The sequence below is a fragment of the Puntigrus tetrazona genome, chromosome 5, assembly GCF_018831695.1.
Source record: "Puntigrus tetrazona isolate hp1 chromosome 5, ASM1883169v1, whole genome shotgun sequence".
Classification (NCBI taxonomy): domain Eukaryota; kingdom Metazoa; phylum Chordata; class Actinopteri; order Cypriniformes; family Cyprinidae; genus Puntigrus; species Puntigrus tetrazona.
Window position 1 is genome coordinate 1390876 of NC_056703.1, and position 25051 is coordinate 1415926.

General features: G+C 36.5%; 1 protein-coding gene across 2 annotated transcripts in view; it reads right to left on the bottom strand.

The window, feature by feature from the left end:
- The window catches only part of nos1 (nitric oxide synthase 1 (neuronal)), a 47766-nt gene extending 35517 nt beyond the window's left edge, over positions 1 to 12249 (bottom strand). The window contains exons 1-3 of one of the 2 annotated variants that reach the window (XM_043240453.1): positions 12000 to 12247; positions 9052 to 9780; positions 5232 to 5358 (exon numbers count right to left, since the gene is read on the bottom strand). In XM_043240453.1, the coding sequence (XP_043096388.1) occupies positions 5232 to 5358; positions 9052 to 9758 (834 nt within the window). In that variant the 5' untranslated portion in view covers positions 9759 to 9780; positions 12000 to 12247. Of the gene's footprint in view, positions 1 to 5231; positions 5359 to 9051; positions 9781 to 11999 lie in introns of both variants that reach the window. The other variant, XM_043240454.1, reaches the window with a different exon arrangement.
- Between the last annotated feature and the right edge of the window lie 12802 nt (positions 12250 to 25051).

Sequence of the window (25051 nt, forward strand, 5' to 3'; positions counted from 1 at the left end):
TATATTTCTTATGAAGCCCCAGTTCACAGGCCGACGGTTTCGGCACCACATTTCACGTGTAATTGTGGTGGTTTCTGATGGTATGAATGCAAACTTCAATATCAGCCCATTATGTTTGCTGTCCCCAGGAAGAATAGTGGGCGTCCTTCTCCTCAATCGATTTGATTCTCCTCAGAAGACAGATCAGTCCTTCTCTGTCTCTGGCTGCACAACACACGTAACGTACACGATTATTATCTCAAAGCCGCCACGCTGCACTCGGCTGGCAAGGAATGCGCCACACTCATGTTTCCGCATGTGAGACATCTGAGGCAGATGGATGAGAAGAACCGTCTTGTCACAAGACAAAAGGCGGATATGATACACCCTTACGTATACGAGTGTACACTGTGACAGGAAGGCAGTGCCAAAGAAAAGGTGTAAAATTGAAAAAGCAAACTTCAACTGAAAGGTATTTGGAAGGATACTGTGTACATGACAGCGTCGCCCCGGGCAACAACTGACACGTGTGTGTGTGTGTGTGAATAATCGGCAACATCATCGACACTTCGAGACCACTTACCCACATCGAAGCGCTTCAGAAACAAGCACTCGATACACTCACGCAACATTCACAGCCCACTAGATCCCACCTTCGCTGCTGCACCTCTTTATTCAACTTGGTGCTCGACAACGGCCACTGCGGGGGAAACTGCTTTGTCTACGTCTCATCCTTCTCACCACAGCTGTATTAACACAAGCTTTATTATGTAAAAGAGTAACGCGAGCTGATTTGACAAACTCATTTTCACAAGCTGCTAATAAATAAAACATTCCGGAATGACTAATAAGCTGAAAAGATTTTGTTTCTATGGATGTCATGGAAATTATCTGCATAAATATCTAATACTGGCTTTATTTACTTAATATGGCGGGACAGCTGGTAGAACTTTACTTAGGAGGTTTTTTTTTTTTTTTACACATTCGTCAGGGTGTTCCTATGGTGTTAAAGGGAAATTACTATGGTTGCTAAATCTATGGGTCTTAATCAGATTAGATGCCATATCGCATTTAACACAGATGAAAAGAAGTCTCTGAGGAACCAAAGATAAACTTCATTTTAAACTTGGAAAACGGTTTTATCGGAATTTCATATACAGACATACAGTAGCTAAACTACTATGAAACTGTCTCGTTTTCAATCCTGTCAAAAAAATTTATATGGCGCCACCCTGGTCTCATGATTTGACAATATCAATTTCTTGGTTGTAATCTATGCTCGTTTTGATGAACCAATCGATTCTACAATTGAATAATCAATCTTTTGGGCTAGTCTATCCTATTTTCAATTGACGCTTAAACTAAAATGTACCAAAACATTATTTGTAGCTCAACTCTCATCCAATAATTCACACCAGCCTACTAAAATACATCTCATACTAAAATGCATTCAAAATGATTGCATCACCAGGCATAATTATATGAACATCAATATTTACAATGTGGCGATGTGTTGTGATCACAATAGCGTTTCTAAATCACTGGTATATATTAGCTGTTTTTAAAAAGCATAACGACAACAATAGGAATAATGAGACAAATGTATCTTTTTTTAAAATGTAATCTAAGTCACTTTGGATGAAAGCATGTCAAATGCTTAAATGTAAAACTTAACTTCAGCAAGTAAATACATTTTTAGATGGGTGCTTTGCAGTTACATGTACAATAGCTAATGACGGATATGCATGTACCATCATTATAAAATAAAATATTTTTGAACTTGTGGAATGCTGCTTTGACATTAGGATCTATAAGTTTTAGAATTTAACTTATGAGGGCATGAGGTTAATAAAAATCTAGATGATTAAATAGCACTGCTTTTTTTTCATGAAGATTTTCAAAGACAGCAGCATCATTGTTTAATGATGTTAACAGCTCATCTGTCCGACTGCTTCGCACCACTTCCACTGGCTTATTAGAGCTTAAATTATGCAGGGTGCTGCTGTTAGCCTTGGAAAACTCAGCACATTTCTAAAAAACCTCAACCCCATCAAGCAAACTGAAGTGTTATTATCATCTCAACCATTTCAAATCATCGCACCTGTGTTGCTTTAGCGGGTTTGCAATCACTAAAGCAATGAAAGCATCCAGTTTCGTGTCAGCAAGGTTAGCTTTCCAAAGCACAGACACTTCTTAAAAAAAAAAAAAAACCAAGCTGTTCCATTTGCAATGTAAAACAATCTTCAAAGTGTCCAAAGCAAGCTTATTAGAACACTCACTTATCACCATCTCAGCAGCAGGAATATTCCGTGTATCTTACAGCATGTTGAGAATGTTCTAGACATGCTCCGGCAAATTCATTAACTACCAGTGTGTGTCAGTAAAAAAATATGCTAGTGTAAAATTATAGAGTAGCCAAGGTCTCAAACTGTCAGAATGAAGTGAAGATTTGAAGGTGTGAGAGAATGTGTTCTTTCCCCTTAGTCTTTGCAGATAATGTCATAACTGGCCGGTCGTTTAAGGTCACTGTGACTGATGTAACACATCCGTATCTAAATGTACACAGTGTCAAAATTAATCTGTCCTTAATGCTATGCAAGATAGATTTAGTGCATCATAGTATGTTTTTTAAAAAAGCATGCTGAAAGTGTCTGGGTGGTACACACCATCTAAACAGTTAGATTTTTTTTATTTTTAGTGCATTATTGTCCACACACTTTTAAGCGACAAAGTATTTTTCTAATAGGAATTTGTAAAGTCTTTGTTTAAAGCATTAAATGCCATGAACCAAGCCAATTGATAAAGAAGCGAAATCTAGGGTGATTAGAAATGTCCTGGTCAGGATTTCTAAATTGCCTAATATGATTGGGTTTTGGCTTTATTCTCTTTTGTTCTCCTGAAAAGTATTTTGACAATCTGAGATGTGCTGAGGCTAGTTCCACCTCGGAATGAAACATAAAAAAGGTAACTGTGATGTTTTATCTCACAGTCCTGATTTTTTTTCCTCTCAGAATTGGGAGATATAAACAGAGAAGTGTCAGATATTAATTCCGAATTCTGACTAAATCTTGCAATTCCAACAAATTATAATTTGTATCTTCCCATTCTGACTTTTCATCTTATAATTACGAGTTTATGTCTCACATTTCTGACACAAAACTTAAAAAAAGTCACAGTTACTGTTTTTAATTATATTATTTGATAGAAATAATAAAAACTGTGAACAATAGCCCAAACTAGATGAACCTAAATTAGATAAAACTAAAAAGCTGGCGCAGCTCTACTCCAAAAGGACTTTTTAAAAATATCGACAATGCAGAATTTATGAAAATTTGGTTGTAAACCTTGACATTTCGCTGACCGCAAATGTACACTAGGTAACCCCATCCACTACTATATAATACATTAGATGTCATCTGATTGGCTGGGACCGTAAAGGCAGCTTTGCATGACAAATTAGTTGATGATGGAAACTTGTTGCCTTGTTAGGACATGCTGTAAGTGTTCATATATCATCTCAACGGTCACTGCATCTTTCTGCCACACAAATAACGTCGGACGTTGTGCACAACAATCACATGCTGCCTTGGTCTAATGTTCTAGTCTTTGTATTTCTCTTGTACTCTCTCACTCTCCCCCTCCTCGTCTTACTCACTGATGATTAATCATCCACCAGACACTGTATTACACTAAGCACAGAGAGAGAGAGAGAGAAAAAGAGAACAACTCCGTCTTGGACCACACAGCTGCATCCATTCATTCCTCTGCTTTCTTGGATCGCCTCCATCCATCCGGTTTCTTTCAGAAGGATAATGCGTCACAAGAGGCCAGATGAGAGAGTCATGTGCTGATGTGAAATGTAAGCACTGCTACCCCCACAACCAGGACTGTAGGAACACATGCTACAGCAGCACTGAGCTGGCAGGTACAGAGAAAGCCACGTGACAGGCTTTCATACGGCCACATGCAATTAATTAAATCCGAACTCCACTTAAAACTTATTTTGTAGGTCCTTTCATACGTAGGTGTGCTTTGAATTTTATTATTTTTAATATAAGGTTAGAGTTTGAAAACCAATTAATTAAAGTTTCTTTTAAAGAAGATTTTTCTCATGTTGGTTCTTTGGAAAAAGCTTGCTTTAAGTAACGCTGCGGTTTCATCCGATCAGTCAGAGTTCTTTTTGTTGGTAGTTTGTTTTGTTTCTAGATTGTTAGAATCAAGAGTTTTAACTGGTTTTGTTTCGAGATCCATATTCTCAATGCAGACTATTCTACAAAACTAAAAATTATTTGTATAGCCATACATTAAAAGTCATTACGTTACCATGAACTGCACAAATGATAACATTTTATTTTAGGGTCTCTTAACTATTTGCTTATTAGCATGCATATTAACAGAACAGCCATTTATTAGCGATAATTAAGCACATATTAGTGCCCTATTCTACATCCCTAATCCTACCCAATACCTAAACTTAACAACTACCTTACTATTAACAAGCAGCAAATTCCCTATTCTAAAGTGTTACCACACAAACACAAAATATACCATATATAAAATATACCAAATCACACGAGGCAGTATAGAAAATGCCTGTTTTGTAAATAATCAAGAGAAGAAATATAATTTACTTTGAGTTTGACAAGTTGATGTCTATCTAAAAATTTGAGGTTGGGGAGATGTTTCATAAAAAAGACAAAAATTTATACACTTATTCAATTAAAATGCTGTAAAATGATATTGGGAAATAGTATTGTGATTTAACATTTTTATTTAGCGGTTTGAATATATTAAAATAATTGCAAAGCTTAATTTTTCAGCATCGTTACTCCAGTTTTCAGTGTCACAAGATTCTCCAGAAATCTTTCTAACATGCTTATTTGATGCTCAGGCAACATTGTTTATTATTAATATTGAAATGTTTTTGGTTTCTGTTTTGGTATTTCATTTAAATTTTCATATATAAACATGAATACGCTTAGTTGTATTTTATTAGTAGTAGGTAGCATAGTTTACACTTTTTTACGCTTCTTTAGAATTTCTTTCATTTTGCGGAACTATGCCCTGTAATTCTTTTTCAGAGTAGGACATTGAATATCTGCCAGCTGTCAAGCAGACCACGCTATATTTACGGTAAAGAAAAGCTTCAATAATTCTGTGCACGCACCTTTAAAAAAAGAAATAATGCTAGATTACTGACTCACTCACAGTCCTTCAAAGCCAAACGTAAAGCCATTTAGACTGTATTTTACCTTGTCACTCTCTGAGTAAGGGTTGTTAAGCACCGTAGGCATGTTGTCCTTTCTCCAGAGGTCATCAAACACTCTGTCGTTATCCGACGCCAGCTGGGCGTTCTGTCCATTTCCCACACCAAGGTCTCTGAAAGTCACAAACAGCTTAAACATCAGCCAGAAGAAAACAGGTCTGGATGTACAGTGACATACAGTAAACATACAGTATATCATAATTAACAACTTGCCTCATAGAACTTCAATTTCTCTAAAACATTAATATCTCAAGGCTACCAATGTGCACTACGTCTTTTAAATGAAATGGTAAATTCCTTTCGAAGTTATTCCATAATCAGATTTAGTGCTTGTGCTAAGACACTTGAACAATAAACCATGCTATCCGAAGTATAATGAATAATTAAAAAGTGTAAACAATCACTTACAGAATTTTTTTTTCTAGCTGCTGTTGATGGACTCATAGTAACACATTTATCACATATGTGAGAAAAGTGAGAGAAGCTTGATTTGTTTTGGATGAAACGCTGCCATCAGCAGTTGGATTAATATTCCAAGCCTAATTATAATTTGTTTAGTTCTTCTAATACAGAAAAGAAATCTCTGTGGCGATTGCTAATCATTGCTATGTTTATTTGAACATCCAGACTTACTTGACAAACGACAACAAATAACGAACCAATGGCGTTAGTTTGGGGCGGGACTATCGGTTTAACTGACCAACGGCAAAAAGGAGGGAAGAGTTCTGGAAACCTGTTTGGAATCAGTAAATATTTTTCCACATTTCATGTTTAGGCACCTTAAAATGAGGATAGCAGCTGTTTGCGATTCATTTGTCAATTATTTAAACAATATTGCAATACTATTTTATGTTTATTATGACAAAAACTACAATGGCTACTTTGAAACAAATAATTAAGGTAGAATTAATTAGACCAAGAGGTGGAAAACGCAACCGTACGGGGCCGTTCACATGTGGCGTCTTTTGCACTCTCAAATTCGTTATTTCAAATGTAGCTTGTTTTTCCAGACGCGTCCGCGCCGCACAGACAATGCTAAGCACACCGCGAGTCATGTGACAAGAATCAACCAATCAGCTTTGTCATTTTGCGTAACAACGTTGAAAGTTCAGCCAAAATAAAGTAATAGTCAAAGCTGTACAGGGATATCCATTTTAAAGTGAATTTAGTATCTCTGCAAGAGGTTTTCAGTGCTGGAAATTAATTTATCCTTTGCTGAAACTTCCACTGTAAAAAACGTTTTAAAAACAGCTAAAGAAGTAGCCTCTCTAATATCAACTGGGACAGAATTCGGTTTTGGAGCATATGTAAAGAATGTCCTTTCAACTCTAGACCGCAGCCGTGTTTTAGGAACAACTAAGAGACCTTGCTGAGACGAGAGTAGATTTCATGTTGGCGTATAGAACGTTAAAAGACCTGCCAGATGCTGCGGAGCGAGACCATTAAGAGCCTTATACATAAGCATTAAAAAAAAAAAATGCTTACGTATAATGGAATAAATACATTCACTCACTGACAGCTCACCAAGTAAGGAAATATAAGTAATGTATGTGCAACAATGTCTATATTCTCTGTCAAGTGATTTGGAAATCATATTCCCAAAGAGTTTTATCAGATTTGTTTACGATGAAGACTTTTTCGCAAACAGATTACACAGAAATACTCGTTGGAATAAACAGTGTCCCAACTAAACCCATACTCCACCACTAGAAAACCAGACTCTATTGTGCTCTTTTGATTATGTCTAAAATTTTGCACTGGGAGTACATACAGAGTTCACAGCATTATACCAATAACGTTTTTGAGAGAACTCTTCCCTTCAGTCAATAGTGCTCATGTAATTTTCTGTAGTGTTGTCATTACTCACGGGCTTCCACTTGAAGCTTTCAAAACATGATCTTTCTGGGAACAAGCGATGTTAAGTTGTGTTAGTGGACTTGCTTTTTAAATGTCAGTGGTGAATTTCAATCCAAAATGGAGAACGCATTCATAACCTATATTTGCACATATATTAAAAAGGTTGTTTAACTCCAAACAATGCAATTTCCTGTTTAGTGGTTTATTGGAATTCCATATTCATTGCACCATAAAGAAAATTATGAGTGGGATGTTAAATGTAATGTTTCAGGTGATTACATATAGTTAAATCAGATTTCAACATGCAAACCATATCATCAGACTAATTGAACAGGCACCAGATAATGAGACCATAGAGGACAGATTTCTAAACTGTGTTCTTATTTCTCAAATGTTCTTATCCTGATTTATAAAAAAATAATAATAAAGTGAATGATAGAACTAAGTCTCAGATGTCTTTAGACCCAGTCTCAGTAAAGTGTAATATGCAATTGCAAATACCACATTCACAATTTTATTACAGCTGAGCCACTGATGTCTGTACATATAACTACATGGACTATGTTCTGGGCCTTGAATCTGTCAGTTGCCTTGCTGTCCACGCAGGGTCAGAAAGCTCTTAGATTGCATTTAACATATCCTAATTTGTGTTTCCGAAGATAAACAAAGGTCTTATAAGTTTGGAATGGCATGAGGGTGAGTAATTTCAGAATTTTTTAAGTGAACTATCCTAGCTAGATAACACTTCAATGTTAGGTTCTTTTCACACTTGTAGCTCGATTGCTTTGTTTCCGATATAGAGATTAAATTTATTACAAGATTGCTTTTCCTTCTTGTTGCGGTTTGCTTTTACACGGCTAGGCTTCTAAACCAAATTAGTTATTAAAAGTCACTTGTTCTCTCATTGGTCAAAATTCCACGTCTAGGTTTCCACTTAGCTGTCACTCATAAAGATGAAACAACAACTTTGCGGGCCTTGTTTTTTTTGTTTTGTAAATGTAATTATTTTAATTTATCATTTTGAGAAGAAGTCCAGGATTAATTATCAAAAAATTTTAAAATGCACCTACTCTGAAAAAGAGCAATAAGACGTACTCATCCACAAACATTCACAGGTTCATTTTGAGGAATTAGCAAAACAACAAAGCTTTTTTGCACGGAACCTACGTAACTCCCCATCATACATTGTGATAAAGCCTGTTTCATTGGTCTGTTGGATCTGATTGCTTTCTGACTACAACTGATCCACTCCAGAGTCTGCTTTCAACTGAGCCGAGACCACCTCATTCAGGCAATCTCAGACCGATTGTTTCAGTGAGGTTCCGAGCGTTTTCACATTCTATCATCTGTTTAGGATTTTTTTTTAGGTCAGGATGAGTTATGTGCTGAAAATATATTCACGTAGTGTGCATTTAAACCTATCTTTTGTCGATAACATTATTTTCAATTTCATTATTTAAGTTGAGTTTAGAAATTAAAGTACGGTAAATGAAAGTAAAAGTTTATCGCATTTGAAAGTAACGTACCAAAACCTAGATAAATGTGGGATAAAATGCATTTGCTGAAGCAACCATTCCATTTTAGCTATTTATCATGTTTTTTTCACAGGAACACTCCCCATTGCAAGTGCTAGGCTGTACCAGGTGAGCAACTGAGCAGGTTTGCCATGAAAGAAAAGCCATATAAACAGAGCTTGTTATGCTTGTGATGTAGATGTCAAAATGTATTAGTTTATAATTCACTATGGTTTAAGCCTTTTGTGTTCATAGTATTGTGGCAAACAAAGATCTGCAAAAAAAAAAAAACCCTCCGACTGATAATTTGTCCTTGCAATAATAATTAGTTTGAAATAACTGAACTCTATTTGTGACTTACTGCCATTAGTGTTTATTTCAGTTGGAAACTGCACAGAGTTGTACGTGTTGGTATGTTTTTTGGACATCACTCACCTCTCCACCTGCACTTCGACATCTTTCCTCTCTATAGCTCTCTGACCTTCTCCATTGATCTCTTTTTTGCTGTTCTTGATGAGCTTCAGCACTGGCTCGATCTCCTTCAGCAGGTCGTTGTTTTCCTCCACACCGTTGAGGAGAAGGGCTGAATGGCCTCCTTCTCTGAGCAGAGAGTCCTGGGCCAGCAGGGGAATCAGGGGTTTGCTCTCCCGTGGGTCTTTCCTGGGAGTAGAGGAAGAGGACAGGTTCTCTATGGCCCTGAGCTCTTTGGTCATGTTGGGACTGAGAGGCGAACATCGATCACACGGCCTGCTCTGAGCGGGGATAACGGGCCTGGTGACCCGAATCGTTTTGGGTTTCCCGTCACTGCTCAGTGTGGTCTCCAGGTGAGTGGTGAAACCCTCGGGTCCGCGGAGGATGAGGACGGCGTGGCTCTCAGGCGATACGTTCTTCAGGGTCTCGAGCGCACGTTCGTAGCTCAGGTCCACCAAAGGCTTGTTGTTGACGGCCAGGACGATGTCCCCGACCTGAACCAGCCCGCATTCCTCTGCCGCCCCACCACGGATGAGGTCAGAGATGATGACGGGCGGCTTGCACACACGTTGTTTGACCAGAAAGCCCAGCCCACCGATCTTTCTTTTTAAGAGGCGCACTGAGATGATGTTGGGCTGCAGCTGACACACGCTGGGCTCAGATTCCTGCATTGTGTCTTGCTGTGCGTCAGATCTGTGATCGAGTTAAATGTGACAAAAGAGAGTGACATGTCAGAGGTGTCAACCACAGCAGGCGAAGACACGAAGAAATGCAAGACAGTACAGACTAGCAAGATTCACTTTTTCATTCTACTAATGGCATCCTGTGACATTTAAGGAAATTTTCAGACCACTAATTAAGCCTAACTACGTCAGTAAGAAAAATTGGTTTAAAGTCACCATATTATGGGTTATGAAAGGTTCGTATTTTGGTTTTTGGATTCCCGAACAACTGGTTGACATGCATGCAAGTTGACATACAGTAGCAAAAAATAAATTTGCATTTTCATTCTGTTCAACAGAACAATTGGGCGGGCAATATGCTAATGTTTCATTTGTCGATATGAAACGGCTTAATTGGGACTCAATGGTTTCAATGATTCAGAGTCAGCTCTTACTTTTGAGACAACTTCATACACTTTACAAGATGTTTTCATTCACATTACACACTGTCACATGCATGACAGGTCATTTTCAAAAATCCATAATAGGGGCACTTTAAAGGAATAGTTTGACCAAAAATTGATTTTAAATACGCATCCTGTCATTTTTCCATGAAACAAACAAAAAAAAAAAACCTAAACATAAAAGTAGTTCATACATCTCATGTTCTATATTCGATGCTTTAAAGTCAGATTTGTGAATGAACAGTTCTTTTCAATGAAACGTTGATCTGAATCACAAATAATGATCCGTTCACAAATCAAACTGATCTGGTATAAATCACTGACTCGGTGATCAGTTTCTTGAATCATAAGCTCGCTGGAGGCGAAGATTATCTGAATAAAGTTAATGCTTTTTAAACGATTTCTCATACAAAACTATCATACAGATCACACTGTGAGATTCTTCCAAATTTCGTTGTTGTGTTCCACAGAAATATAATAACAGCATACAGGACTGCGACAACATGAGTGTGAGTAAATAAAGGCAGAATTTTATTTTTGGATGAATTATTGCTTGACTTTCAGTGCAAGGCATTATTTGTAAGAAAGAGTCATTCAGTTGAAACCTTCACAATATTTTTTGTTAATAATTTCAATGATTGAGTGGTGACTCATATCACAGTGTACAAGCTGTGAACGTGGACTTCAATTCGCTCTTTCCTTTCTGTTGACAAGCCAGTAGCGTTTCGTCCATGTGCATCACGCTCGGTCTCAACTGAACGTTCATGTAAGAAACACTTATAATCTCCAGTCCTCCTGCATCTCGCCTTTCTTGGCAGCATGAAACGCATATGGCCTCGTGTGAACAACTATTGTCCAATTCTGTCAAAATGCGACATTGCTAATTCAGATTTAGTGTCACGGAGAAAATCATTACAACTGCAGGGACTGTTTTGTAATAAAGAATAAGCAAAGGCACAGCTAATAACTTTCAATTGCTCTGCATGGCATTCACAGCATGATCTATTAGTGTCTTGTTTACAGTACACTTGCATTCAATAACGGGGCGACTATTTGTGAATGATAAAATAAAAATGCGTTTGTTGTAAATGACACCGATATCACATTGAGAAAATTATGGACTCTGCATGACCAAGCTCTTAAAGAGGCACATTGCATCCCTCATCCAGTACTGATGTCTTGATAGCAGTGAAAATGTGCCTCAGTGTTATTAATTTGAAATATTATTTCACCTGACTAACTCAACGCGACCTCATCAATAAAAGCAATTTATCTGTAAAAACAGAAACAGCTCCTGCTTTTCTAAACAGACTTGTATCGGTGAATCTTGTGATATTGTTCCAACAATACAACGCATAATATTTCCAACATTTTAAATAACAGGTGCTTTGCACACACATTATGTGGTCATTTTATTTTGGACAACGCTAAATTCATTCAACACGTCAAAAAAATGCTAAAAATGAAATGATCACAGCGTGCACGCTTCAAACCAGCGCGAGTTGCCTGGACTTAATACATAACGGTTAGAACACGTCGATGATTCTCACAATTCCCCCAAAACTTTCACACACGAAAACAAACAAAGGCACACGTGCATCAGCTACCGACCCGCAGCCATGCACGCATGTTCAACAGGACACACCAGTTGCTCCCGAGCATGACACCGCTGTGCAACTCCACATGCCCGTTTCACAAAGCCCCGTCGTTACGCACAGCGCGCGTTTCCCAAAAGCCGACGCTAAAATATACTTTTGGCATTAAAAAAAACCCCAACGCAACTTACCTCTCCACTTTGAAAAGCTGCAAATATCGCCTCAAACAGCGTGGTTGCCCCCCTTAGCCAATATTCCGACGGAAGGTTAAGACTTTTCTCCTGATGTCCCGCTCAGAAGACGCGTGGCACGTCCGAGCGAGCCGCCGTATAAACACGCAGCGCGCGAGAAGCTGTGCTCTCCTGCCACTCCGCTCCGGTACGCGAGCATTTATTCCGAGCGCACTGCTGTCATTCTGTCATCCATCCCTCCCGACGCTCTGCCTCCCTCAATGGGAGGGTTTTTTACAACCCCAGAGCTCTGGCATCTATGGGAATGAGTGATAGGCGCGCGGTAATATTTGCACATCTTTACATTAAACAAGATTATGCCTAAAAATTAAAGCGGAAATGAACATTTCTATATTTGAGGCGAGGGGAACCGGGGAGGATTTTAAAACCATCAGTTTCAGTTTCACCTAAAAACCTGTATTATATATATACCTAACCAGCTGTAAGTAATAGGATAAAGTGGAGTGCAAAAATATAGCATTTAGAGGACTATATCAGTTTCTGCTTTGATTTTTATTTATATATTTTTGCCTGTGCTTTTTGCATTTTTGCTAAATTGTTTTTGGATTGGTTGGTTAATTAATTGCGTAGTCAAATTTTGAATGATTTTAAATGGTAGCGTGCATGTTGTGTTATTATTTATAGTATCATTGTATTATTTATTTTGCTTAAATATAGTTATATTCCATCAAAAACGTATATATAGCTCAACAAAATCAGCATATATTGCGACAAAATGTTACATCACTCCGTGATTTACCCTGAACTTGCTAAAAGAGACCAATTCATTAATGTTGAAGCTACCTTACAGCAAAAAAAAAAAAAAAGTCATTATCTGTGTGGACCTTCAAAGATTTGTGCCAAAGGATTCCTGCATGGCCAACACTCTCTAAACTATAACACCAACATATCATTTCAACACTGATCTGGTTTGACCTCAAGATACTAAAAGCCCCAGCACAAATACTACATAATGAATAATAATTATACACATTGCATTATGAAGTTTGATCTGCCAAAGTATTAACTTGAGCATACAACTTTATTTTTGAAACACCCACTAGGTCATAGTTTCTAAAGTTTTTTTTTCTTTCTCTCTCTCTGTGTTTCATTAAATAAGCCTCTGTATGCAGGGTGACAAACTGAATCTCGTCGTCGAAACCAGTTCACAATGAACTTGAATGAAGGTTTTTGGTGTCGACGTTAGCCATGTACACATTGCAAGCGAGATGTTTTTCAGAAGCCCTAATGTTATTTTACAACGTCTCATTCGGACGGGCTCTTTATTAAAACAGGCAGCGTAAACAGACGAATATGAATTTGTGGGCGCAGGAGGAGAGACACGTTTAACAAACCCCAGACTGACCACAGGCTCACATCAGACAGAATCTATGATTGCTTTATTAAACAAGACCGTATTATAAACCACATTTAGAGGAATTAATAAATAATGTGCATTATTAATGCATGAAGTGTGAAAGAGTGATACAAAGAAAAACTGTGAATTATAATAAAGCTTGAACTTTTTATGTATTTATTTGTTAATGCATTCATTCATTCGTTCATTAGTTAAAACCATATCATCAGCAATGTCTATATCCATGGCAAAAAAAACAATAATATTTGCAAAATGCAAAATGCAAAATGCAAAATGCAAAAAAAAAAAAAAAAAAAAAAAAATATATATATATATATATATATATATATATATATATATATATATATACTGCAAATAATAGCAACAACATTATTTTTAAATAATAAATATATATATAAATAAAAACATTGTAAACATAATTTAAAAAGAACATTCTATTACAATATGATTCAGTTGTCTTCTTTTTTAATAAATAAATAATAAATATGAATTAGATATATATAATATATATCTTATATATACAATCTGGTCATATCTATTCTCAAATAATAACAATAACTTCGGATTTGATGTTTTACTCGCCTATTAAAATGTCAAATTACATTTAAAGATACCTCTTCATGTTGACTAACTATAACTTTTTTTTTTTTTCAAACACGTGAATAAACAAGTAAAATGTGAAAGGATTCTGCTGTGCACGACTGAGTGCATGGGAGATTTTCAGTCTATGACGTGAACAAATGCAAACACACACACACGCACACACACACACACACACACACACACACATACAGCCTGCCGGCCTGGTCGAGCCATTATGTCAGTCACTTCCGACTTGAGTGCTGCCATCTGCCCCCTAATGAAACCGTGCACTGTGGCTCATCACACACACTTTCTTCTTACACCCATCTAATTCACACACACACACACACACACACACAGAAGCAGCAAACAAACACATGAACTCTCGCTGAAAGCTGCAGAAATTAAAGACTTTTAGCTAAAATTACAAAAGTGACTATTTTGGCATTTCTTTTTATAGCCATCTTTTCAATTTTCTGGGGGATTGTGGGTAGTGCTACATTGCAACACACTGCCAGTTCTTGTTTGTGTAAAGGTGTAAAGGTATATAAAGTATACAAAATTAGATCATGCACGCCTCAAAGAGCCATGAAATAGAATTTCCTCTCCTTTTGTCTCAGCTTTCACACAGGTAAACATACACACACAAACACGTGCGGTATTTTAATTGCTTAGGTATGACCAAAACATAATCACTTCTGTCTGATTTTACCTCTGGTTGCCATGGAAACTTTTTCATTGTTGGTTATGTCGTTCTTTCTCATACAGAGTCAATCTTCAACACAGCAGATTTCCAGTTTGGAGAACAAATATTTTTATTGTTTACCTTTTATTATCATTCTGATTTTGATTATTTTTTGGACAGTTTTTATTGACAGGGAGATCGCAAATAAATAATAAATATAAAAATGAGCCACTAACCAAACTGTCCAATAACATGGCTCTTATTTTACTTTTTTTCCCAAATAAAAGCAAATTATATACCACAATGTTTTAGAAAACATGCTCATGTTTTCTTTTCTTTTCTAATAGAATATAAATGATTTCTTTGGAAATTATATTATCATTACATTAATGATTTTTCGTCTGTATTTTGTTCTTCATTTGAAACAACAAAGTCTGACCTCCATGGATAATATACAAATTTATGATATGATATTTAGTATATATTTGAAAATGAGCAATGAGTGATGTTTTCATTTCATGTCAGTTATTTAAATATATATATATATATATATATATATATATATATATATATATATATATATATATATATATATATATATATATACAGGAACTGTTTTAATATGTTCAATTATTTAATTATTTGTTGTTATAGCTTTTCAGAGTATGCTCATTTATAACACACAATGAAAACGATTCATTCACTTAAGTTACAATGGATAATATTTCTCATAATTATATTGCATTATAACTCTCATAGCGATTTTACTTATGTTACTTTAAGCGGACAAATACCGTACATATATATAAACATAATGCATTATCTATTGCCTTAAGAATACTCTCATAATGCATTATAGATACGGGCTTCATAGAAGGTTTTTTTAACCAACATTAAACCTACCGCATTTCAGCATGGGAACATATATTTTTCATTCTGTCCAAAGAAGCTGCATGAAGCTAAATTGAAACATTGTAACATTTCACATGACAAATCTAAGACAGCAGCCTTCTGACGTCACACCCGGTGTATTTTTGACAAACCTCAGGTAGATTTGTGACAGGTCAGCAGAGTTTCAGGTATATAACTGTATGTTTGAGATAAATGTGACAGATGTTGCCTGTAATCATAGTCTCATTGGCATGTCAGGCATGAGAAAAACTCCAGAACTCCAGGACCTCTGAAGTCAGAAACACTGTGCTGCTCTCCTCTCGTAGTCTGAAGGGAAACAGAACAGCAATATATTAAACATAACTATTTATATTCCACTCTCGCATGTCTGACCCCTTAAACATTACGAAGCTCCAGCTGTCAGGCCTCTACAACTGATTCATGCGCAAATGTAGGAAGAAATACAGCGTTTATATCATTAAACGTTATTCGTTTCACCTCAAAAACGAGTTCAAACCAAACAAACAGCAATACAGTGACAGGCAACAGTATAAGCAAGCAAAAAGGGGTTTTGCTTTAATTATCCATAAATGATGAACATGTGTGGATATGTGTGGATAGGGCAAACCATATGTGTAAACCATACATCAAAAATAGTATTTATTCAAAATAAGAATATTTTATATATATAATAATATATATATATATATATATATATATATATATATATATTTTATTTAAGACTATTAAAAACAAGACCTTGTATTATGTGTCAGTTAAAAGTCAGGAAAATATCGAAACCAACTAATTCTGGACTTAAAAGAAGATCGCATTTAGCTGTCTTATATTCATTTTGAAACATGAGGAAATTAATTTTCTGTGAATTCACGAAAACGTACAATATCAGGACTACATCAGCAGGACGTATTCCGTAATATATACAGTGCTGATTAAAATACATGTGAATTTAAACACACTCACACGCGCAAAGAGCCCTTTAACGCATTTCCTGACGTTACCATTAGTGCCCGACTCACATCGGGACTCGTTTTAAAAGTGACTCGTTTCGATGATTCAAAGTCGGCTTTTTCTTTCTTACTTTAGAGTGAATACTTACTCAAGCAATTTTTATTTTCGGGTGAACTATTACAAACATGTCTCACTTTTACCTAATTTTTGAATGTCTTATAAAGTGTCCTTCCTTTAAAACATGTTGCTTTTGAATTGACATTTTAACTAAAGTAACGACATCCTACCAGGACGGCATGTTCAGGGCCCACAGTAATGATATAAACGCAACATATAATTTCTCAGCTACTTTCACAGATTGAACTCAGATGCACCTCTTTTCGGGCTACAAATTGTTTGAAGAGCTATGTCAAAAGAACATGCCGTGAATTGTGATTGGCCGACTGACTTTGATCTCCCTGAGCAATGCTTTTGGGATAACCTGTCGGGCTACAGTACTAGCCATTACAGACAGCGTCGTACCTCGTCTGGAGAAACATCTGAGGAATGCTTTAACCAATCACAAATGCGTTTTTATTGCGTGGCAAGATCTCAGGAATCGCGATGATCCCCTCGCACCTTCGCTTTTGAAATGAATTACTAAATGGATTATAGATGCTTGTGGATCTGTTTTACGGTTAAAACATCCGAAGCAGAGGAGGGGCCGTGAATTATCCCCACTGTAACCACACACTTAACCCTAAGCTGCTCCATAATGGCAGTCTCTGTATTTCAAGACATTTAAGACAAAAGAGTCAATTAAACGACTGCAATTTAAAGGGAGATTTACGGTTGACCAATTACAGTGACAGAGTCCAGAAGCAATTTGGAGCTGAGTGCTGCTAAAGAGGACAAATGCGAACGGTTAGCTTTCCGCATTCACTCGGAAGCACTCGACGCTCAGTCCTGGCCATAATCACCTGAGCAATAACTGTCATGTGACTAATCGCTCTACAGTTGCGGGAAAATTACATCATGACACTCTGATGGCGAAACACGAAAAAGCTGTGAGCCGTGACGATAAAGGTAGCAGATAGGAAAAATAAGTTTTTAATTTGAGCAGACTGCAATTTAAAGCATTTACAAGCAGGCACTAGCTGGCCTTCTCAGTCGACTAGAGGAGAGAACAATACTTTACATATTCAAATCAAATATATATGCTTATTTAAGTTCTAGTTTCTTTCCCTGACTTGACAGGTAAATTTACTTCAATACACAACCGATTAAAAGCTTCGATTTATATCTTATGAAGAAGAAGGATAAATTAATAGAGCAATTCGGCAGGGACTGATTAAAGAAATTCACTCTTACAAAAGATTTCTATTTTAAAAAAATGCTGTTCTTTTGAACTTTCAAAGGAATGGAAAAAATGTTTCACAGTTTTGACAGAAATCTTAAGTGAACAATAAGAAATGTTAGAAGGATTTCCGGAGGGTCATGTGACACTGAAGACCGGAGTACTGAAGCTGAAAATTCAGTTTTGCATCACATGAATATATTTTTTTAAATGCATATACTGTTAATGTGGCTGACAAGACCAGCACGCCAATATATTATGATGAAAACCTCCACGCAAAATATGATTAAAGGAACTGAACGTCAAACACTGAAAACATACAACTACATGTTAACACACTATTAATCATTTAAATTAAGAATGAAATGACATTTGTAACAGTTAATACATTATGCACACAATGGCAGAAAAACAAGTCTTACCTTATGACGAATCCCACAGGGATGATGTTGATATCTAAAATGGATCCACAAATGCAAAAATGAAAAGACAAGCATTGCTACAGACACAGATTAATGTGTATTTTTGGATTGTATTCTCAATAGTGTACATTTTTAATAGTGTTGCCTATATACAACTGTACACGTAAGCCTTCACGCACATTGTAAAACTCTTCTAAAACCTTTTTCTGTTATTCTTGTTAAACACTGCAGATTTTAACCTGAATACTCCAATACCTGAAATGGGTTGCTGTACAGATGCACGAATCAGTCGTAGAAGCCTGACATTACAGAACCTTGTGGGAAATTAAATCACTAATTAGCGCTACTATTTAAAACACTTATTTAATTATTTAGTTTTCTTCATGGAAATGAATTTACTCGATTTTTGGCAAACAATAAGCATGCAGTGTCATCCTTAGCCACTAGGCGAGTTTTCTTCTGGTTGTAAAAAGCCCTTGGCTCTGAGTTTACCTTCAAGGCTTCCCTAAAATTTTAGATACAAATAAAACATGCATTGTAAACCAAGAATGAGAAACACTTAATATAGTATAGTATAATAAAATAGTATATTAATAAATTATATTCTCCGACCAGGTTGATCTAGGTCTTTTATACATGTAGTATACGTATGATTATATATGCCGTTGGCGTTGCTTACTCTTTTTTTTTAGACCGACAAAGTAGACTGATAAAATTAATCATGTAATATAGAAAAACAAGCATCAGCACTTCTGTTTTATCAATATGCAGAGGGCCAGTTCATCACCCGTTCAATATGACGTGGCCTTTCTGTTTGAAGGGCCTCGTGGTTTTGTTTCTACTTCTTCTTCAGATAATGGCTGCGATGGTAATTTTGTCTGAGCTCAAAAGGGCAAACCTGGCATTTGGTGTAATACATTTTGCGGAATAGCAATTATATTTGTATTTGGGTTTAAAAATAGGTTTTATGCGGATAGACTGGACATGTGCATGCAGAATTCATGAGATAATAGTACCATTCCTGTCTCGGCATTGAATTTCTTAATACTTAGTATTTAGTCAAAGGACTTTTAAGTGCTCCTGTATATGAATGTAGGCTTTAGTATATTGCAGTACATTCAATCAATATTTCTCTTGCTTCATCTATCATTTGGATGAATTTATTTCACAGAGGTTGTCGATTTCACGTGTTCTCGATTGACTTATCTATGAAGGATACATCGAATCTGGCCAAAGCATTGCTGATATGATTTCAGATTCGGTCATTTTCGTCTGGATAGTCAGTTTCACAAGGTAGAAAGTTCCCTGTCAGTGAGATTAAGGGTTTTATGACAGGTGCAAGACAGGTTTAACCAAACTGCCAGTATGTTTAAACAGTTAACTTTAATATCCTGTCATTATTTTCTGACTTTCTGCTCTTTCAAAATGATGATGCTCTATGTTAGCACGGGGTTGCGTCACTTTGCGTTTCAGATTGTAGAGAGAGCCAAGAGTCGTAAGTTAATCACAGCATTCTGAAATATATACCATGGTAACATTCAGTGGCTCAGAGTAAGCTACAAAGCATAAAATTTAAATGTTGGCAGGGCACTTACTCTATTCATGTAACTGACAGCATGCAGTTCCTTTACTTGAACGCTTAAAGAGATTTACTTACTGTATGTGCAGCCTGATCCAAATTCAGTCGAAGCCCACACATACCACAGGCGCGCATAATTACACCACTTAGATATTATATATATGCTGTGAACTTAATTTTAAGTGACTTTTAGGACAGGTAGTTAAAGTGCCCCTTGAAAACATCCGGGAAAGTTTTAAATTTGAAAGTGCACCTTGTGCAAAGCTACTGTCTTTCAGAAGAAAGAGTCGACTCTGAATCACTGACACGAGTCGTTTTTTAAAACGAATCCCACTTGCTGCACGCGCAGACAGGGGAAAAGTAATTTTCCCATTGGTCTGAATGAAAATGCAAGTCCATGCTCTGCCACTAGGTGCCTGCCGCTTTTGGAGCGTTAAAACCTCGTTACGCTGTTCGAAAAAGAACGAATCATCTGAGGGGTTTGGAAAAATTAGTAATTGAACGAATCGTTTGGGAGTCGTTGAACAAGTGAGGTAAAATTAGATACATGTTATAAAACAATAAAAGTGTTTTTGACCTTGCATACACATCTACCTGTTGTTTGGGACTCCCAAAACAAAAATATCAATTTTATATAACCTATAATAGAGGCACTTTTAATATTTACACATATTATTTTTTAGTGTTGTGCTCGACGTGTCTAAAAAACGATAATCTCAACTGCAGTATGGATGACAGAAAATATTATGCAGTATTTCTTTGCATATGCCAATTGTTTGTATAACATAGTGACATTTATATATTTATAAGTGTCTAAATATTTTTGAGGTTCAATGTACTTATACGGATATATTCAGCATATTAACTGATCATTTAAAATGGCAGTTTTCAGATCCACAGTTTGTCCTCCCTTTCCTTCATCTGATATTGCAAAGCTTTTTATGGACAAAGTAAACACAACAAAGGGATTCTCCTGTGATTTGTGAGAGGAAATGTGCAATATGGCAAAGTCCCCTAATATGCACAGTATTACAGAAACACATGCAAATTGGCTGAATCATGTGAATAAACATCAGGGTCAAAAAGAGATCTGTTGGGGAAAATTGTTTTTGTTTTTTTATAAAAAATAGCCAACAGGCAAAATAGCCTCAATGTTTGTTCATTCAAAATGAAACCATGTGGCCCCGGTCATTTTCACAGGAATTATGTTGCATTAATGATCTAATTTCAATATCAGAACAAGGACGGAAATTTGGAAGATTAATAATAACTGGAGGCCAGTTATGACTCACATTCCTTACTGAGCCACAGTGGTTAACCTGCACCGCTTTCCTTTTTTTCTCATCTCTCTTTTGCTCAAAATTTGTATTCCTGACAGGATATCGTGTGCGGTGTCTGATCAGCAACAAAAAAGGTGTATAACTTAATTTCAGTCCGTGAAAATTTTGTAAACCTCTTTCAGCACTATCTACACAGTGTGACATACAGTTGGTTGAATGTACGTATCTTTCATATCTGCGCGTTGAAGTCATGCAAACACGTTATTCATCACCGGGTTTTGATAAATAAGTCTTTATTTCTGAGGGCAAAAGTAGAACCTGACCAAAAGCGGCACAACAAAAACACATATTTGGTAACAAGGCCCGCAGCGCTCGAGAGCTGACATTCATGACATCTGCCGTTATAAATACCGTTTGTTTACAAGAGTAGAAAAACTATAGAAATATCACTGTACAAAATGTACACAGCCGTATGTCCTCATTTTTTGCACAATAATGCTTTGTGAAAGGAAACTCCATGAGGAGGTGAAATGTTCAGGAAAGGAGTTTGGAGCACAGTTTGATTTTGAGATCATGAATCATTAAGAATGGCTATTAATCATTGTGAATGACAAACATCAAACAAAAACAGGACAGCAGATCAAGGCTTCTGTGAAAGTTTTTTTTTTTTATGATTTCGTTTTAGGTTCATTACTTGTACTGTAACTATGAAATAAATATTACTGCACTTGTTTATTTACAGTATGTGCTATACAAGCTCGAAGCAAGTATTTCAAAGTTCAACGATGCTTCTCTATACTTACATCAGTAATCCGTTTAAATGCATATTTATTAGAAATAACTCAAATAGAATTTAATATATATATTTCTGGCATGGTCACAGACAAAACGATAGGTTGGCCTATGCAACTTCTGGTAGGTCGGTCAAACGCTCTATTCCTTTTTTTTTTTTTTTAAGGGGGTGGTTCTTGGCCAGACTACAGCATTTCTAAATTTACAGTTTGTTTTAAAAGGAAAAGTTGCTGAAAGTGAACTCCTTCTCAGGCCTTCCGGGATGCAGATGTAGAGGTTTTTTTTTTTTTTTCATGGAAACTGATTTAAAGAAATGTAGCATCACATCACTTGCTCACCGGTGAATCTTCTAAAGTGAATGGGTGCCGTCAGAATGAGAGTCCGAACAGCTGACAGAAATATCGCAATTATCCGCAAATAATCCACATGACTCCAGTCCATCATGCATGTTTCTAAGAAAGAAATCTATAATAAACGTGTTTTTACTTTAAAAAGGCGAAATAGAAGTCCATAGTCCATAATTCCCTGTTGTCCTCAAAACTATAATCCACTAACATTTTTGTTTATAATTGTTTAATTGTTTGTTTTTACTTGAAAAAGCAATACTAAGGCTAGAGGACCAAGTAACAGCTTTAGGTTGAAATGTAGATTGCTGGATTCGTGCATTCGTTTTTTACAAACAAGCTGCTTTTTGCTTCATAGCATGTTAACAGTGGACTGGAGCGGTGTGGATTAATTGTGGATAATTGTGGTGTTTTTATCAGCCGTTTGGACTCTCGTTCTGACGGCACCCATTCACTGCAAAGTATTTATTGGTGGTGCAATGCTACATTTCTCCAAATCTGAGTTTGAAGAAACAAAATCATCTACATCTCGGAAAGGCCTGAGGGTGAGTACATTTTCTCCTAAATTAATTTTTTGGTGAACTATTCCTTTAAGTACGTTGTGTGCACTAGTTGGTGGTGCAACTCTTTGCAATGATATTGATTTACATGAATTGATTCCTTTCATCCTTTTTTTTGTGGCATAAGGGATTCTGGGATACATTCAAGGTCCTCTCGCTCTTTCTGTCTGGACTTTCTAGCAAATACAGCCATAAAGGGTCACAGTACGAATCTTCTCGTGAAGGGCAAATATCTACTGATAATAATTCACAAACTCTTGGACAGACTGGCACTGTGTACACAGGGAGGGCATATTCCAGAATAGCGATCGATGGGAAACCTTCAGCAAAGTTTGGTTTAATTCATTACTCAAATCACATTCAACAGAACGGGTCACAAGAAATGAAATGTAAATAACTGTAATGAACTGATTAAAGAAAAACAAAGATTTCTCCCTCCGCAGATTCTAGGAAACGCTCAGAAAGCTAATCAGGGTATGATGATATCCGAAGCGTCTTACAAATGAGTGCCACGAGAGAGATGGAATGTGTGATAAGCCTTTCAAACGAAGCATCAGAGGTGAAGATTGTTAATGAATTCTCTTGCTCACAGGGTTGTTTGGTCTAATTATCCGGAATGTGAATTATTTGGTAATTATCAAAGCAGCAAATCGCTCGCCTACGTTGAAAATTACATGAAAATGTGCCTCAAAGCGGGGCGCGTTGAAAAATTAACAATTCTGCGTTGGTTAACGACTTGTGGAATTATGAAATCAACTGTTATGTATGGGGGGGCTTCTTTTGTGCCATAACGTGATGGTAAACACGTCCCGTCATAAGTAATTAAGCGCTTTGCATTTTAATGAGATGCTTCTGAGAGGCATGTTTACTGTGCGGCGGGTTCAGGTTATTGTTGGCAACGGGCTTTCGTTTAATGCAACACAGCTCAATCAACCCATCTTCCTGCTCTAAGAATGCTAATGAACACGCTCACGCTGTCAGAAGACAAAGCTTAAAACTTCACACATTATGGATATTATCAATTCGCATATTGATTATCAGATCGTTAGTTAATGTGCATTCAAATATAAGTTTGATAGCATAGAAATGAATGCACAAACAATGTGGGTAAGCACATTACAGTAAGTACAGTAATAGTAATGCTTAGGAAACACCACTAGTTTGCTTATGACATTTTTTTAATAAACGTTATCAAAAATTTTGAATGAAACATTGATATGTGAATGTACATGAACTACTGATCTGTGTTACTGAGCATGGCAAGCATTTTAAGAATGCATGAAAAAGTCCATGCTGAAGTGTGGTTAGGTTTACTATTGATCTGTGAAATTTCATAGGAAATTAAATTTAGGTCAAAAGGAAAAGTTCCCCATGCAGATTTTGCTAACATTCAGGTACAATCACTGGAGCAGTACCTTTTTGAAAGGTAACTTTGTACCTAAAAGGTCCATTTCTGTTCCTTAAAGAACATATTATAGTTTACATACAGTATTATTAGAACTTAATACCATTTCAAAATGCACCTTTTGAAAAGGGTACCGTCCCAGTGACCGGTTATGCACCTTTATTTCTGAGAGTGATCAGAAAACAGCTTGATTTTTCTGTATAAGCCATGCTTCTTACACTGCTATGTACGTTTTCGCCAATGAGTGCAAAATTTAGCAAATTTGACTTTAGGGTTGTGTTGATTGTTGCTATGCGGTTGCTATGGTGTTATGGATAGCTGCAAGGCTGTTGCTTAGTTTCTAAGATTCCGTTCCCTAGCCTCAACTCCCTTGTTTCTTCCATCTTCTTTTGCTATAACATGCATTTTACAAATGCACGAGTGGTCTTTGAATATGAAAACGTACACTTAATTTTCTCCCAGGGCGTTATTCATTAGTTTTTACGGACATTTTCGTTAAGTCTAAAATACCATGCAATTAGGTGCATAATTCTATAGTAAAGCGCCTGTAAACAATCAATACAGAAAATTATTTCATATCAATACAGTACATTGTGCCCTATTCTGAAAGATGTGTTATTGTTGTTTTTACAGTGAAGGGTGTTGTAGTGATTGCTACGCTGTTGCTACGTTGTTAAAAATCATTTCAAGGCCATTGCTAACACCATATCTACACCGGACGCAACCGTTGTTTAATTTGAAATCTGTGCATCGCACCTCTTAACATAATGTCTTAGCTATGACTTCTTCC